Genomic DNA, 19,028 nt, shown 5'->3' on the forward strand with positions numbered 1-19,028 from the left:
CATGGGCCAGATAGCCTGCATTTCTAAGGTAAGTTAAGGCAGACCTTCAGTAATTTTTTTAACTTTCCATCTATTAAATGTTCTGCCCTTGTCGTTTTAACGTAAAGTAAAACATTTGTTTTTTTGCCAGTAAATTCCTTATACAGCCCACTTCCTGTTTCTTGTCTTGTATGACATCATGCACCTCTCTCTCTCTCTCTCTCTCTCTCTCTCTCTCTCTCTCTCTCTCTCTCTCTCTCTCAATCTCATGAGGGTTTTCCAGGAGGGGAGAGGGGGTAATTCATAAGAGGGCCAATGAAAGCTGCATGGCTGCAGAGCTGGAGGTGTGCCTCTGAATGTCTGGGTAAATCCAGGAAGTGAATAGGCAGCAGCTTCAGCTGCCCACAGTTAAAATGGCTGCAGCTAGACTTAGTGAAGGGTGATTTCTGCAGCATATTTGGCAAGAACAGAATCACAGTATATATAAAATAATATGCAAAGTGGTTAGAGGGAAGCTTCAGAATGGCAAAGATGTTTTTATTACAAATTATGTGAGCAGACTGCATTTCCTCTTTAAAGAGGGGTATAGGTAGCAGGTAAGGGGGTGATGGCTAGTCATCAATACGCATACCCTGGAACCTTTAAATCATGCAGAGGGTGAAAGAAACTGTAGTGGTAAGTGCAGTTATCATTAAAAAATAAATTAAAAATAATACACCATCTTGGCAGCATTATATAATCATTGGTGATCATATACAGTGAGAGCTGTTTTGGCATACAGATGACGATTATTAGCAGATTAAATATAATACAATTTAATTTCCTGACACACTTGGCACCTTCAATCTCGAAATGATAAAAACCTAATTAAGCAAATGTCTGTGTATTCAAATTTCCCTTACCAAAAATAGACTTGAATTCTAAGCTATTTAGTTCCAGCTGCACATATAGAACAACATACTGTGGCTGTTTTTTTTTTTTTTTTTTCATTTGGTATTGTTTAATGTTATCAAATTAAAAAGGGAAATAAAGAGAAAAATAGATTTTTATGTAGAAGATTGATAAGAAAATTACCAAAAAGGGAAGGTGCACCAGCCAAGTGCATTGTTACTTTATTAATATAAGGTATAAAAATATAGTCATAAAAGCTACATAGCTAGATACACAAGCATGTAGTAAATGCCATAGCACATCTAGAACCTGGATAACCAATATGGCTAACACATTTCAAGGGATGTACCTTCTTCTTCAGAACTACAGAGCTGAGCTCTTGTCTGGTCTTTTCGCAAACAATTATGAACAGTATATTAATAATGGGAAACTTCCCTAAACAGCTAAATACAATATATACCGTATTTATCGGGGTATTGCGCGCTCCGGCGTATAGCGCGCACCCCTAAAGTGGACCCGCAATTCCTGTAAAAAAAAGATTTTAGTACTTACAGTTTTGGTGTCTTGCGCGGCGTCCATCGGCGGCCTCGTCTGGTCAGGCGTCCGTCTGCGGCTTCGGTGGTGTCCTCCTCGTCGGGTCCGGCGTCGTTCTGCGGTGTCCTCCCCGCTCGATACCCGCTTCCCGCGCTGGGTTTGAACTACTGCGCCGGCATATACCGAGCACAATACACTCGTGTATAGTCGGGCAGGCTCGGCTCCTCTAGCGGTAACGTCCTGTACGTCCAGGATGTGACTGCGAGAGAAGCCGAGCCTGCCCGACTATACACGAGTGTACTGCGCTCGGTATATGCCGGCGCAGTAATTCAAACTCGGCGCGGGAAGCGGGTATCGGCGTATATCGCGCACCCACGATTTTGCCCTGAATTTCAGGGCAAAAAAGTGTGCGGTATACGCCGATAAATATGGTACATATACTGTATATATACTCTCTCTCTCCCTATATATATATATATATATATATATATATATATATATATATACACACACACACACACACACACACACACACACACACACACACACACACACACACTATATTACCAGTATTGGGGCGCCTGCATTTGCACGCACATGAACTTTAATATCATCCCAGTCTTGGTCCGTAGGGTTCAATATTGAGTTGGCCCACACTTTGCAGCTGTAACAGCTTCAACTTTTCTAGGAAGGCTGTCCACAAGGTTTAGGAGTGTGTCTATGGGAATGTTTAACCATTCTTTAGGCACTGATATTGGATGAGAAGGCCTGGCTCGCAGTTTCCGCTCTAATTCATTCCAAAGCTGTTCTATCAAGTTGAGGTTAGGACTCAACAGGCAAGCCAGTCAAGTTCCTCCACCCCAAACTCGCTCATCCATGTCTTTATGGACATTGACCCTGTGCACTGGTCCAAATCATTTGGTGGAGGGGGGATTATGGTGTGGGGTTGTTTTTCAGGGGTTGGGCTTGGCCCCTTAGTTCCAGTGAAGGGAACGCTTAAGGCGTCAGCATACCAAGACATTTTGGACAATTTCATGCTCCCAACTTTGTGGGAACAGTTTGGGAATGGCCCCTTCCTTTTCCAACATGACTGCGCACCAATGCACAAAGCAAGGTCCATAAAGACATGGATGAGCAAGTTTTATCAACCTGATAAAACACGTTTGGGATGAATTTGAGTGGAGACTGCAAGCCAGGCCTTCTCGTCCACATCAGTGCCTGACCTCACAAATGTTCTTCTGGAGTGGTTAAACATTCCCATAGACACACCCCTAATCCTTGTGGACAACCTTCCCAGAAGAGTTGAAGCTGTTATAGCTGCAAAGGTTTGGGATGCCATTAAAATGTATATGCGTTTAAAGGCAGGTGTCCCAATACTTTTGGTAATAATATTAATATATATATATTAATCACCTGCAAAAGGATTAGTAATTTTGGCCAGCCATTCCTTTACATCAGTTAATAATAGCTAAGACTAATGAGAATGATTTATGAAAGGCTTGTGTAATAATTTCTGTAAAAATATGTGCATTTATTAACCACTTCCTTACTGGGCACTTAAACCCCCTTCCTGCCCAGAGGACTTTTTGCGATTCGGCACTGCGTCGCTTTAACTGACAATTGCGCGGTCGTGCGACATGGCTCCCAAACAAAATTGACGTCCTTTTTTCCCCACAAATATAGCTTTCTTTTGGTGGTATTTGATCACCTCTGCGGTTTTTATTTTTTGTGCTATAAACAAAAATAGAGCGACAATTTTGAAAAAAAAAACCTTACTTGTTGCTATAATAAATAGCTCATTTTTTTATTTTATTTTTATCCTCAGTCTAGGCCGATACATATTCTACATATTTTTAGTAAAAAAAAAAAAAAAAAAAAAAATAAGCGACTGGTTTGCGCAAAAGTTATAGCACCTACAAAATAAGGGACAGAATTTTTATTTTTTATTTTTTTACTAGTAATGGCGGCGATCTGCGATTTTTATTGCGACTGCGACATTATGGCGGACACATCTGACACTTTTGACACCATTCACATTTATACTGCAATCAGTGCTATAAATATGCACTAATTACTGTATAAATGTGACTGGCAGGGAAGGGGTTAACACTAGAGGGTGAGGAAGGGGTTAAATGTGTACCCTAATATTAGTGTTCTAACTGTGGGGGAAGGGGGGTGACTGGGGGGGGTGACCGATCTGTGTCTCTATGTACAAGAGACACAGATCCGTCTCCTCTCTCCCTGACAGCACCGCTGTCTGCGAGAGCCGGTGTAGTGTCACAGTTTGCTGCCTATCCTAGAATGCTGCGGAAGTCACGTGGCGGCCAACTGTGCATGTGCGATGCGTTCCAATGGATTTTCGACAGTACACACCAGCGAACACGGCATTCAGGGCGACGTGGATTTAGAGGAAAGTGGCCAGTCGGCCTCACGTCCTCGCTTCGCTCGGACGGCTTGCTCCCCTCGCTCGGCCTCCTGGCTCTTTTTTTAACATCCTCCAATCCACGGGGATGTTAAGGAAAGAGCCTGGATGCCGACCGAGGTTTCACTGGTGTGCACTGTCGTGAATGCATTGGAACGCATCGCATTTGCGTTTGGAACGCATCGCGCATGCGTAGTTGGCCGCCACGTGACTTCCGGAGCATTCTAGGATAGGCAGCAAACTGTGACAATACACCGGCAATGAGAAATGATCTCATATGTAAACATATGAGATCATCTCTCATTGGCCGCACAGATCACCTAGGAAACGGCCACTCCGATTGGCCTTTCATGGCGATCTGTGATTGGCTGTGTCCAAGGGACATGGCCAGCACAGCAGTTCCCCGCTGCACGCTCGGGAGCGCGCGCGGGGAACGAGCAAAGGGGCGGACGTCAATTGACGGCGCCCCGGAGAAGTAGAACCACCCTGCGGCCGTCAATAGTCGTACGGCCGTCGGGAAGTGGTTAAAGGTCTTTATAATTTTATATACATAAGGTGGTATTAATATCATGCACTGTCATTTGATTTAAGCCTCTGTAGGTCCATGTGCCTTGTGATCATCATACATTAGTTTGACAAGTGTTTATCCTATCTTTTACCAGCAATGTGATGGCTGCATCATCTCTGTTGGGGGGCAGATCCCCAACAACTTGGCTGTGCCATTGTACAAGAGCGGGGTGAAGATTATGGGTACCAGCCCACTGCAGATTGATCGGGCAGAAGATCGCTCCACATTCTCAGCTGTTCTGGATGAGCTTAAGATTGCACAGGCTCCATGGAAAGCTGTTAATTCTCTGGTAAGATTTATATCTCGAATGGGTTCACTTGGGTTCTTTTTTCTAATGCTTTATGTTTATAGTACTCATTAACTTTAAAAATGTGTTTTCTTCCCTCTATAGGATGATGCTTTGCAGTTTACAAAGACCGTTGGGTATCCATGCTTGCTGCGTCCCTCCTATGTGCTCAGGTAATCCAGAAATACTAAGTATCTTCTATAAGGTTCCAGACTGCCACCCTGCCTGCAAATGCAATCCTGATGGGTATTCTACTGTCCTGGCACTTTGTGGGATAGTAACATCTGGGTCTATATATCCAGGAACCCACTTTTTAAACCCACCGTGCCTTATGTGGCTACTAACTGATTGTGATAATGCAATACTAAAGCTGGTCATAAATGGATCAAAAATAGTCTGCTTCAGCAAGAACCAACCAAATTTCGAACCATCTATGGCAAATGGAAATTCCCTTTTGATTAGCACATGCAGCCAATCGGCTACAGCGCTGATCAGTGTATTCTGACAAAATTCTCCTGTCAAAATACAATAGCACAGCCGGAAGGAATACATTCTTTTCTTTTTTTTTTTTCTACCCAATGGCTGACTTACAAACAATTATCCATTTATGGCCAACTTTAGATTCAGACAGCTAAACGGGCTAGAAAATGGCAGTACAAGACAGATGGCTCGCTGGTGCAGCAAGTATAAATTTGGCCCTGGCAACTTTTTTCCATTGTCAGGTGTACATATAGAGTTACATAATATATATGATTCTTTACCACTCCTGAATTTAGTAAAATTCCATGCTCATTTAATCCATGTGCATAGTCCTAAAACGTTCTATCAACTGAGTATTACAACAAAAAATCTTTCTGCTCTCATAAAAATACAAGAGATGCTCTTGGAAAACGTAAAAATCAAATATATGCAAGAAAGCTCACACTAATGCCGCGTAGACACGATCGGACATTCCAACAACAAAACCGTGGATTTTTTTCTGACGGATTGTTCGCTCAAACTTGTATTGCATACACACGGTCACACAAATGTAGTCGGAAATTCCGAATGTCAAGAACGCGGTCACGTACAACACTACGACGAGCCGAGAAAAATTAAGTTGATTCCGAGAATGCGTAGGATTTTTGTGCGTCGCAATTGCATACAGAAATACTTTTGTTGTCGGAAAAATTGAGAACCAACTCTCTAACATTTGTTGATGGAAATTCCGACAGCAAATGTCCGATGAAGCCTACACACAGTCTAAATATCCGACCAAAAGCTCACATCAAACATTTGTTGTCGTAAATTCCGACCGTGTGTACGTGGCATAATCCTTTGATAATTCACAAGCAACTTTAAAAAATAAAACCCTGTATAAAAAAGCACTCATAAAGAATCAGTAGAATTTGGGCAGCCACACTGTGTATGAGCCTATTTTATACCTACTCTCTGTAAGTGCATGTTATACATTTTTATACATTTATGTTGCTTATAATAATGTGCAAGATGAGTGAACTCTTGACTTTAGCATACCTGGTAAAAACTTGTAGCTTTGTTAATCCTTTATAAACCTGTGTTTCCTCTGTTTTATCACAGTGGCTCAGCAATGAATGTAGTATATGGAGAGGAAGAACTGAAGACTTTCCTAGCTGAAGCGACACGTGTTTCACAGGTAAAAAAAATCATTATGACTTTGTCTGAGAAGAAGACTTTGTCAGTATATAAGCTCTGGCACCTAATCTACGAAACTAGGCAATATTATATGTTCTATTCTTGAAAACAAGAAGATCCTGGCAAATTATCATTGTTTTTAGGGATCCTTTATTGAATAGGTCTGATTGCAGAAGAATTGTGAATAGGTTGTCTTGTAGAGCCAGTTGCTGTGGGTGTTCGGGTTAGCTGTGGCACTAATGCTGTCCTTAAATATGACTTCCCTTTGACTCCCTTCACACTGGGGCATTTTTCAGGTGCTTTGGCATTAAAAAAGCGCCTGTAAAGAGCCTGAAAGAAGCCTCATCTGCAATCCCAATGTGAAAGCCTGAGTGCTTTCAGAGCCCTTTCACACTGCCAGAGCCCGAAAAATGTTGGTAAAGCTTCGCTAAGACCCCTTTCACACTGGGACATTTTTCAGGCGCTTTGGCCTTAAAAAAAGTGGCTCAATGGGAAGGGGCGATTTAGGAGCGGTGTATTCACCGCTCCTAAAGCGCTGCAAAGAAGCTGCTTGCAGGGCTTTTTTTGAAGTCCTGCCAGCGCAGCGCCTCAGTGTGAAGGCATTTGGGCCTTCACATTGGCATTGCAGTTGAGGCTTCTTTCAGGCGATTTTTTTAACGCTAAGACCCTTTTCACACTGGGGCCTTTTTCAGGCCCTTTAGTGTTAAAGCACTCGGGATTTCACATTGGATGCCGCCTTCTTTCAGGCACTTTACAGGCACTTTTTTTAATGCTAGCGCCTAAAAAATGCCCCAGTGTGAAAGGGGTCTTTGTCCTAGTCTAGATAATGAAATGTCTGGATTGCATTTGTTTGTATTGTGCGCATTTCTTTTCTTGCACAATTACACAACTATTTTGCTATAAAACATCCCGTATATATTAACATCTAATGTTGGCTACCTCTGCAAATAATGTACCTCCAAAAACTGAGCCTAGAGCTTTGGTCTGCTGTTGCTCTGAGCCAACTCTGAGTTCAAATTGGGGACTCTCTGTCTCTGCTCTGTAGGCAAAGCCAACAGGTTCTCACTACCCTTCACTCCACTGCCACTTTGTTCATCCAGGGGAGCAAACAGAAATCTTGTGTAAGCTTCAGATTGCGCTGGTCAGAGCTTATATAGACTCTTTACCCATCCACATGTGACAGTGTTTGGGCAGGGGATTGGCCACTTATGCACTTTACGCACTACATCATGGGAAGAAAGGAAGCAAGCCATATGCTCCCATTTTTTTAAAATCAGCACCAGGGATGGTACTTAGAAAAATTACGATTGTCCCATGTGCTGGTAGCTGCTCTGTTCCTCGAAATCTCCATTCCACCGCTGCAGAGGTTAAAATAAGTGGCTTCACCTGTCAAAGACACTTGTCAAAAGTGTTGACTATGCTCTCTTTTTTTGCCCCTGTGCTCTTTTCATAGAAGCTGTACTATCAGTTCTATGAATTGAGGAGACAGACTTTTCATTCATCCATCTATCCTAATTTCTAAAGCCTTATACATACTAGTAGTTTTTTTCTCCTTCAACCCAGCGGGGCTGAACAAAAAAAAAACTGACAGCTGAGGTCAGAGCAACTGTACTAACCATCCAATGTTAGTACCGCAATCTCCCCTGCTGTGCTATTGTGTTCTGACAGGGGGAAGGCCCCCTTGCTAGAACACTCTGGTCAGCGCGCTCAGCCATTGTCTGGCCAATGCCACCCAACATTTGGCCTGTGTGTACTAGGCTTAATAGTGCTTTCTATTTCTCATTCATTAAAAAACAAAACAAAAAACCCCACCAAACTTCAGCTTTAACTACAACGAGCCATGTAACTACAGCTAACGAACAAGTATAAAAAAATGCAAAGATAAAATGGAAACAATCATCTAAAACATTAACAGCGCTAATGAAATAACTGGGAGTATTTAGTGCAATGCATGACATTTATAGGACAAGCAAATCACACACAAAAAAGTAAATACCTATGCAACAGAGTCCATAAAAGTCTTTACGATAGATATGGTACTCCGTAACCCCTCAAAATCTTAGGGAAACCTCAGGCTTTGCGTTTTCTGTATGATTCTGAGGGTTTGCGGAGCACCACATCTATCTTAAAGACTTTTATGGACTCTGTTGCATATGGATTGACTTTTTTGTGTGTGATTTGCTTGTCCTATAAATTTCATGCATTGCGCTAAATACTCCTAGTTATTTCATTAGTGCTGTTAATGTTGGGATGATTTTTTCCATCTTTATCTTTTCATTTTTTTCACTAGATTTATTAATATAATAGCAGCTACAGTGCATTAACTCTATCTATCCGTTTGAGCGCTGGGATCAGTGATACTTAGTGCCACTGATATTCTTGATTATTAAAACAAGTATGTATCGAATTATGTCAAATTCATCACCTACATGCTGTGTTGCTTATAGGATCTAATAGAACCTTAAGGCACGGTTTACACTGCTGCGCTGTGAATTTGTTCAGTTTTTTGTCCTGTGCAAGGTGCGAATTTACCGCGATGTTACCGCAAATTTCAGGAGATGGACATAGCTGCAATTGATCTTCCAGCCAATGGAATCATAATGTAAAAAAAAAGTGTTAAAGGGGTTGTAAAGGTACAATTTTTTTCCCTAAATAGCTTCCTTTACCTTAGTGCACTCCTTCACTTACCTCATCCTTCCATTTTGCTTTTAAATGTCCTTATTTCTTCTGAGAAATCCTCACTTCCCGTTCTTCTGTCTGTAACTACACAGACCAATGTGAAGCTTTCTCCCTGGTGTAGAGTGTCGTGCTCGCCCCCCTACAGGAGTGTTAGGACGCCCACAAACACACAGCTCCTTTCTCTATCTGCAACGTAGAGAGTGTCCTGACTCTCCTGTATTCCAAGGGAGGGGTCGAGCACGACACTCCACACCAGGGAGAAAGCCTTGCATTACTGTGTGGAGTTACAGACAGAAGAACAGGAAGTGAGGATTTCTCAGAAGAAATAAGGACATTTAAAAGCAAAATCTAAGGATGAGGTAAGTGAAGGAGGACTGCAATAAGGTAAAGGAAGCTATTTAGGGAAAAAAACTCTACCTTTACAACCCTTTTAACTTCCTGTGTACTTCCTGGTTTTTGTGGAGAGTAGTGTGGTGGAATTCGCACATATGTGAACCATCAATGCGATTCCAGACCGTCATTGAAAACAATGACTTTATGGATGACATGCGAATTAAGAATGTTTTTGATGCATCACATTCGTTATGAACTCGCATCAGTGTAAACCGGGCCTCAATGTAAAATTCCTAATATTCAATAAAACAAAAGAAAGTAACAATAGACTGCAAAGACAATTGTGCTTCCAGGAACAAAATTACACATGGCCCAACTTCATTAAATGTACCAACAAATAAAACAACTGTCTCACAAATGATACAGTAGCAAGGTAAACCGGCAGATCTTTATCTCTATAACAAATTGGCAAATAAATACACCAGAGGTCAAATATAATTTAACATCTGTTATTTGCACTTGCTAAGTGGAAATAATATGTTTATTATTTGTCTTGTCCCTGCGGCTTTATTGCTACATAATCTCCACCTTGAACCACTACTGATAAATACCAGCAATGTGTTTTCTATGTAAATGTTATGTATTGACATATCTAGCTAAAAGTGGTATCATACATAATTCATGATCAACTGGCAGCAAAATGTGCGCACTGTGCCAACTCTCAGGGTAATGTTCCTTGTTTTCATATTAGTGTCTCTTTTAGACCTGGGTGGGGGATTTATGTATATCCTGCAGGGCTTTTCTTCGCAAGATGAAAGCTTTTTCTTTTGCATTTAACATTGCACTTTCAAGGTGGTAAAAAGATGAGCAGCATTTACAAGGAAGATAGGTTAAATTTGTGATGGAGTGATGCTAAGTGATACATTCTTAGAGCTACAGAAATTTCATGTCAAGTTCAACTGTCCTAGGAACTATAACAGAAAACTTAGTTTTTCCATATGGTTGCACCCGCTTCAAGCGCCTTGCCACTTATTTACAGCCATATGGGTTTTTATAAATAGAGTTTGTAATAGAAGTGTTAGATGTTGTAATCAAGCTGTGTCTATTTTGTCATTCAAGCTGTGGATTGATTTGGTTTGCTTATTATTTTGACAGGAGCACCCTGTTGTGATCACCAAGTTTATCGAAGGTGCCCGAGAGGTGGAGATGGATGCAGTTGCCAAGGAAGGGCGTGTAAGTATTATCCTTACAGTTTCTAAAATACAGAACTGACATGTGACAGGATTCTTTCCACTGGGCACACATTGATTAAAGAAGCCCATTCCCCCTCAGTTTATGCTCAAAAGAGAAGTATGGGAATGTTTTTTTTTCTAGAATCCTTACCTAGCTGGATGTGGGCAGCACGGTGGTGTAGTGGTTAGAACTTTCACCCAGCAGCTAGAAGAGTCAATGGTTCAAATCCCAACCATGACACCATTAGCCCGGAGTTTGAATGTTCTCCCTGTGCCTTTGTGGGTTTCCTATTGGCTTCCTCCCACACGCTAAGGCCTCGTACACACGATAGGATAGCCAGAGGACAACGGTCTGAAGGACTGTTTTCATCGGTCAAAACCGATCGTGTGTGGGCCCCATAGGTCATTTAACCTTCGGTTAAAAAAATAGGAACTTGCTTTAAAATTTAACCGATGGACGCCTAACCAATAGGTCAAAACCGATCGTTAGTATGCAAAAGCATCAGTTAAAAACCCGCGCATGCTCTGAATCAAGTCGACGCATGCTTGGAAGCATTGAACTTCATTTTTTTTCAGCACGTCGTTGTGTTTTACGTCACCGCGTTCTGACACGATTGGTTATTTAACCGATGGTGTGTAGGTGCGACGGACCATCAGTCAGCTTCATCGGTTAACCTAAGACAATGGTCCTTCAGACCGTTGTCCTCTGGCTATCCAATCGTGTGTACGAGGCCTAAAGACATGCTGGTAGGTTAATCAGATCCTGTCTAAATGTTCCCTAGTATGTGTGTTAGGGACCTTAGGTTGTAAGATCCTTGAGGGCAGGGGCTGATGTGAATGTATAATGTATATGTAAAGCGCTATACAAGTACCTGAAATAAATAATCCTCCATCTGTCCCCCCGGTGGCTCTAACACTGAGAACCAAACAATCTAACACCGATGATCGCTCGGTTCTCAAAGCTCCCTGAGCAGAGAGCTTGTGACTGTCAGTCTCTGTCTTTCTGCTCTGCCCTCCCATGCTCACTGAAGTGTTGGGCTGTGGGGAGGATGAGAGTGGGTAGCTCACTAAGAGGCTGGGTCACGATTTTCCCGAGCCTGGACCGGCTCTGTGACATTAGTTGACAGCGGACTTCAGCCCGCTGTCAGTACAAAACAAACTGCATTGGCTGTACTTCTCCTTTATGCCTAAATGTACCTATTTTTTCATAATTGTTTGTGTATTGTTTAAATCCAATTTCAAAGCCTGGTCACTAATCACTTGGATACTAAATGGATGGGATGGAGAGTGGACACTATAGCTATATAATAACTAAACATGCAAACTAAGGCCTATACTCACCTTTGTTTTTCATTATTGTGCATGTATTGTTAAATCCAAATTCCAAGCCTAATCACTAATCACTTGGATACTAAATTAATGGGATGAAGAATATAGCCATTGAAAAACTAAACTTATATGCGGTATAATTTCATTCTACCAAGTACAGCATACACGTTTGGCTTGCAAGCTGAATGTCTGGATTCTTGAGCTTGGACATATGTGTGAATGGGTGTGTGAATTCTACACAAGTTGGATCATGCAGCTCAGTCTTAGCAGGCATAATCAATTTAAACCTGATATAATAGAAATACAAGATCTGAAACTGCTGACTTCCCTCTAAAATGCTAGTTACTTTATGTTGGTTATGACTCGACTGAAGTCAGTATCCCCATAGGCCAGGGGCAATGTTTTTATTTTAACTTTTCCAAGTAATGCTAAAAAAAGAAAGGAAAAAACAAACAAACAAACAAGTCGCATGAATAAACTGTCAGATCGAATGATATTATCTCATTCGGCCTTACTCAAAATATGGGACGATGCCCTCGAGGCCGCAGACGAAGGAGAATCTTGTCTCCTGGTTCTGCTGGACCTAAGCGCAGCCTTTGACACGGTAGACCACAAACTGTTACTGATGCGACTAGCCAAGGTAGCAGAAGTCGCAGAAGGTGATTTACCATGGTTTTCTTCCTTTCTTGAAAACCTATCACAAACAGTTAAATTGGGTTGTTTCACGTCGGAAAAGCGCACGGTGTCATGTGGAGTCCCCCAAGGATCCCCCCTGTCACCGGTGCTTTTCAACATCTATCTTCGCCCTCTCTTTGATATTATCAGTAGCCAAGAACTACTCTATCACTCTTATGCAGACGATACGCAACTGTATTTTCGCATCTGCAACAAAAAGGATCATCATCTCAGTTTAGAGAAATGTCTCTCTTTGATAGAAAACTGGATGACTAAGAGTTATCTTAAACTCAACAGTTCAAAAACAGAACTCCTTATGTTTCACGCCAGCCGAAAGAGTCAACTGGCAACAACCTGGACACCCCCGCCCATTCTGGGCCAAATCATCACCCCTAGCTCCAAAGTCAAAAGTCTCGGGGTCATCTTCGACACCTTCATGACAATGGACGCACAAATAGGGTCAGTAGTCAGCGGAGCGCACCATCTGTTGCGCCTACTACGCAGACTTATTCCATTTATCCCCAAAGAAGACGTAGCAGTCGTGGTGGGAACAATCGTGAATTCCAGACTGGACTATGCAAATGCCCTTTACCTCGGACTCCCAAAGTACCAAATCTCTCGTCTGCAAGTCGTACAGAATACGGCCGCCAGACTTGTGACTGGGAAAAAAAAATGGGAATCAATCTCACCTTCGTTGAGAACCCTTCACTGGCTGCCAGTAAAAGACAGAATTGCATTTAAAGCACTCTGCCTGACACATAAGTGCATCCATGGGAAGGCTCCGCAATATCTTTGCGACAAGATAGAACCTCACAATTCGAATCGCGTTCTGCGATCCACCGACCAAAATCTGGTCAGGGTACCAAAAACCAAATACAAGTCCAAAGGAGAAAGAAGGTTTGCTTTTCAGGGTCCTAGACTATGGAACGCTTTACCAACCAGCATTCGGTTGGAGGAAAACCACCTGACTTTCAGAAGACGAATCAAAACTCTGCTCTTTTGATGACATGAGACACGAACAACTAGCGCCCAGAAGCGATTCAGTTCGCATGCGCCGCGCTTTATAAGTTTTTCATTCATTCATTCATTCATGTCTATTAAAGTAGAAATCTTCGTAAACTAACAGAATTTTTGGTGGGCACTACCATCACATACAGGCTTCTTACAAAATTTGGGAAGTCTTCCCATGAGCTATAATCAGTTCTACCTAGAAAAGACAATAATGCCGCGTAATGCCGTGTTTTTTCCCCCGTCGTTAAAGCGTACACACGACCGCTTTTCACGATGAGTAAAACGATGATGTGAAAAACAACGAGAAAAAATAGAGCAGGTTCTAAATTTTTAATGCCCATTTTTCTCATCGAGAAAAATGCTCTGGAGCCTACACATGACCGTTTTTAATGACTAATTTAAAAAATTGCATTCTTCTCGTCATGAAAAACGGTCGTGTGTACGCAGCATAAGCTTTTTCTCTAAAGGATTCTCTATAGGAGTAAACAGACAGTCCATTGTGATCTGAAAATCCAACTTACAGCTTAGTATGTAAAGTGAAGGCACTGTCAGGGGCTCTTGATTATTATTTTCAACCTGCTTAACTAAAATCTTTATTAGTTTTGCTCTTCCTAATGCATTTTTCATGACAAGAGATTTTATTTTCTCCATGTCTGCGGTTGGAAAGAGTTTATAATCTTCCCCACTCTATTCATTATTAAATCTGAGCCCCAGGCAGATATAACAGACACAAATTAGTGTTGCTGATATATCAACAAATGTATTTGTTAAATGCAAGAAGTGTAAGTCCCTGAATGTAACATGGTACCAGCCTCTTGCAGTCCCAGTACAGCAGAGCAAAGACTAGTAGAGGTAGAAAGAGAGTAGCCAGTAACTTGTGCTGCAGTGCTCAGGAAAGTGACAGAGAGATGAGCTCATGTTACCTACCCTTTCACTGTCCAGTTACAAGCTGGGGGACGGACAAGACCGCTAATGTGTTATTAGCTGTAGCAGAGAAAAATTAGGTCTCATGCCCTGAAAAATAGGGCTGTGCCATGTATCTGGATAAATAAAAACAAACCGTTGGCAGGTAAACCATTTCCCATTTGTGTTTCTTTGTGTATCGAATTGTTTGCATGGAGTTCAGTTTTAATAATGAATGGCTAGCATCACACTTTAAAAAGTTATTGCTGTTTCTGGGAGATATTGTCCCGGATTCAGAAAGGAGTTACATCGGCGTATCTCCAAATACTCCGTCGTAACTCTGAGTGTGAGGCGTCGCATCTCTGTGGCTGATTCATAGAATCAGATACGCCTCACTGTTGCCTAGATACGAGCGGCGTAAGTCTCCTACGCCGTTGTATCTTGGAGTGCATATTTACGCTGGCCACTAGGGGCGCTTCCGTAGATTTACGAGTAGAATATGCAAATGAGCTAGATACGCCGGTTTTAGAAACGTACGTGCGCCCGGCGCATTGATTTACGTCGTTTACGTAAGGCTTTTTCCGGCGTAAAGTTACCCCTGCTATATGAGGCGTAGCCAATGTTAAGTATGGACGTCGGGGACAGCGTAGAATTTTGCGTTGTTTATGTCGTTTGCGTAAGTCGTACGCGAATAGGGCTGTGCGTAAGTTACGTTCACGTCTAAAGCATTGACTATTTGCGGCGTAATTTGGAGCATGCGCACTGGGATACTTTCACGGACGGCGCATGCGCCGTTTGTTAGGAGCGTCAATTACGTGGGGTCACGATTAGTTAGCATACAACACGCCCCCACCAGCCTATTTTGAATTAGGCAGGCTTACGCCGGCCCATATACGCTACGCTGCCGTAATTTCGGACGCATGTTCTTTCTGAATACGGGACTTGCCTCTCAAAGTTACGGCGGTGTAGCGTATATGAGATACGATACGCCCACCTAAAGATAGGCAATTCTACGTGAATCTGGCCCATTATTTTTAGGAGTCTACAGATAACAATAAAAGCCTGACAGCGTATTGGGCTGGAATTCCACATTAAACACATGTCATGAAACTCTCAGGTCATTCGATACAAATCAAGAATTATTTTCATAACCCTATTATAAGAACAAGGATTTCTGTATGTTCATTTTCTTCACAGGTCGTCTCCCATGCTATTTCTGAGCATGTTGAGGATGCTGGAGTTCATTCTGGAGACGCCACCCTCATGATCCCCACGCAGTCAATCAGCCAGGGAGCACTAGAGAAAGTAAGGCTTTGTTTCAAGTTCTGTAAAACAATTACAACAAAATGTGAAAAGAAAAATAAACAGGAACAAAAAAAAATCTGTATATTAGAGACCATATTCTAATGATTGTGTTTCATTGTTTAACCTTCTAGCATTTTTCTTTTAATGAAATTTAATAACAAACATGCCAAAGTAAATTTCAATTGTTTGAAAAAAACTAAGTATGCATGTACTGTACCGTTTAAGCTCCCTATACCCTGTAAGTGGGCTGGTATCTGCAGAGGCATGAACACACAGATATGTGTTATGCAGATATCTTTACAGTATAAACTGTGTGTATATATATATATATATATATATATATATATATATATATATATATATACCGGTGTGTGTGTGTATATATATATATATATATATACCGGTGTGTGTATATATATAAGTTCACAATAGAGGTCTGGGACTAATGCTGTTGATGCCCTGTAACAAATTTTTAAAAATAAAAGCCACAAATTATTATTATTATTATTATTATTATACAGGATTTATATAGCGCCAACAGTTTGCGCAGCGCTTTACATCAGGGAAGACAGTACAGTCACAATACAATCAATACAGGAGGGATCAGAGGGCCCTGCTCGTTAGAGCTTACAAATGATCTGTCCTTTACCAGGTTTCCTCTCAGTATACATTGGATTTGATTTACTAAAATGTGGTGAAAATTCACCCTGAAAAGAATACCCAAACACTTGCAAGGAAAACAAAAAATATATATATAAATTGTGCTTACACATGATAATAGAAGTTAGCAGAGCTTCATTTTATCCCCTTTTAAAGTAGAATTCCCTTGCAAAACCTTCCCTTGTACCCTTTTAGAAAATCAACCCCATTATCTTTATCTTTATTCCGCACCTATTTCTCAGGTTTAGTTAAAGTGGAGCTCCACCCAAAAGGGGAAGCTCTACTTGTTCACACCCTCGCCCTCTCCACTGCCACATTTGGCACTTTTTGGGGGGAAGTGGGGAGTGGGTACCTGGTTTTGACAGGTACGTGCTCCCATTTCCGGGTAAGATCGCCTATCGGCATTTCCGACCCCTCCTCCATGATAATGGAAGTTAGCAGAGCTTCATTTTATTCCCTTTTAAAGTAGAATACCCTTGCAAAAATTAGCAGCCTGTACCCCTTTAGAAAATCAACCCCATTGTCTTTATTCTGCACCTATTTCTCAGGTTTAGTTAAAGTGGAGCTCCACCCAAAAGGGGAAGCTCTGCTTGTTCACACCCTCGCCCTCTCCACTGCCACATTTGGCACTTTTTGGAGGGAAGTGGGGAGTGGGTACCTGGTTTTGACAGGTACCCGCTCCCACTTCCAGGTAAGATCGCCTATCGTCATTTCCGGCCCCTCCTTCTTCCCCCTGCAGCCTTCCTGGATACACACATGTTCCAGAAGACAGAGTGCCATTCAGAAAGTGCAGTAGGAAAACGGATGAGAGGCCTGAAGGCAACTCTGAAGGCAACTCTAACATATTGGCTGTAGATACATTTTACAGACTTCCCCTTCAGCTTGGTTGCCCTTTAAGGTTGTCTCTTGAAAGAGGGTCGGGGTAGGCCCTAGGTGCTCTTCCTTAATGACTGGTTATTTCTAATAAACATGGGATAAAAATTCACATATAAATATATAAGCAGGGTAGTTAAACATTTAAACATTTTCTTTTTCTTTTTTTATAGCAGTGTTTTTACAAGAACATTTCACAATCTCACTTTGGTTCTTTTACCAAGAAAATGTAATCTGCAAAAATAGCTGTAAAAAATAAGGAATCTCCACTTAAAATTTCATTTGAAATTATAAAAAAAAAAAACATAAAATTGTTATCTATTTTGAAACTTTTACAAACAGCAAACGAGTAACTAAAAGGAAAATAAAAACATTAACAAAATAAATACCTCCTATTTGCCAAGATAATATTGCTGGTGCATTATTGAGTCTATTCCAATTGAGAATATGATGTTTTTTCCCCCAATGACAGCGTAGATCATTTTGAAATCTGGGAAAGGTGTGTTAATCTGCTTTCTAAGGTCACCAGTCTGTTTATCAATCAGTAAAAGCATTTAAGAATATAATGTAGAACAAAGAAGATTATAGATGGAACTGTGTGTTTGTCTTTACTAAATTGTCTGTCCAGAAAGTACTGAAAGTGGTTTTCCAGCACTAACCTCATTCTTGTAATTTGCAGGTGAAAATTGCTACCAAGAAAATTGCAACCGCTTTTGCTATTTCTGGACCCTTCAATGTGCAGTTCCTTGTTAGAGGAAATGATGTTCTGGTAAGTGAACATGTGGCATTTAGGCAACTAACTCACTTCATTGCTGGGGTGATGATCAAAAGACATTAGCAAAACCTTGCTGGTGCTTCTGTCTAAACCATGAATTTGTGGGAGAATTTTGTGAAAAAATATTGTGTAACTTTTTAAAATAAGGCAAGGATTTATACATATCCTACGAATGACCTATCAGGGGGTGTGGGTGGGGCTGCCTTAAAACATTTGTCTGCCAAGGGCAAACCTTAAAGGGTCACTAAAGGAAAAAAAAATGTTTGCTGAAATTACAGGGTATAGAGACATAAAAGTTAACTGATTCCTTTTAAAAATAAGAATTTAATCTATCATATAATGTGCCTCTAGTTTCACGTTCGGTTTTAAAGGTACATACATGAAGTTCCAGGTGAGAGGTGAGTCGGGAAGACTCACAGAACAAAAACAACAAATCCAGGGCAGTGTTTTGTTTTTAAAATGAATCTGATTGGTTCTGAGGAGTTTTAGACACACAGTAATGACAGCTTAGACCACCGTGAAAATCTCCCAGTACGATGGTTATAAGGAAACAGGCAACCAGGAAGTGTGGAGATCACAGCAGAATTACAGCTACTTCAAAGCAAAAACGAACAATGAGGACATGAAACCAGTACTGCAGTAAGGTAAAGGAAGCTATTTAGCTAAAAAAAAAATTCCTTTAGTGACCCTTTAAGACTCGGTTCACACTAGCCAACTTCAAAGTTGTGCGATTTTCAGTTCAACTGTGAAGTCCAACTTTGGTACGATTTTGAAGTGACTTTGATACGACTTTTACAATCTCTGGCACTGAAGCATCATCTAACTTGGATCAGAGTAGTACAGGATCTTTTTCTGAAGTTGCGGCAACTTCAATAGTATCAATTGGAATGAATCCCATAGAGATACATGGCATTTGACAT

At 41.3% G+C, this 19,028-nt stretch overlaps 1 protein-coding gene across 1 annotated transcript in view; it reads left to right on the forward strand.

The window, feature by feature from the left end:
- The window catches only part of CPS1 (carbamoyl-phosphate synthase 1), a 147,482-nt gene that overhangs the window by 105,666 nt on the left and 22,788 nt on the right, over positions 1–19,028 (forward strand). Inside the window, exons 26-31 of the mRNA XM_040357458.1 lie at positions 4,489–4,683; positions 4,786–4,853; positions 6,259–6,334; positions 10,501–10,578; positions 15,693–15,800; positions 18,013–18,102. Coding sequence (XP_040213392.1) covers positions 4,489–4,683; positions 4,786–4,853; positions 6,259–6,334; positions 10,501–10,578; positions 15,693–15,800; positions 18,013–18,102 — 615 coding nt within the window. The remainder of the gene's footprint in view (positions 1–4,488; positions 4,684–4,785; positions 4,854–6,258; positions 6,335–10,500; positions 10,579–15,692; positions 15,801–18,012; positions 18,103–19,028) is intronic.

The sequence above is a fragment of the Rana temporaria genome, chromosome 6 (assembly GCF_905171775.1).
Source record: "Rana temporaria chromosome 6, aRanTem1.1, whole genome shotgun sequence".
NCBI classification, from domain to species: Eukaryota; Metazoa; Chordata; class Amphibia; order Anura; family Ranidae; genus Rana; species Rana temporaria.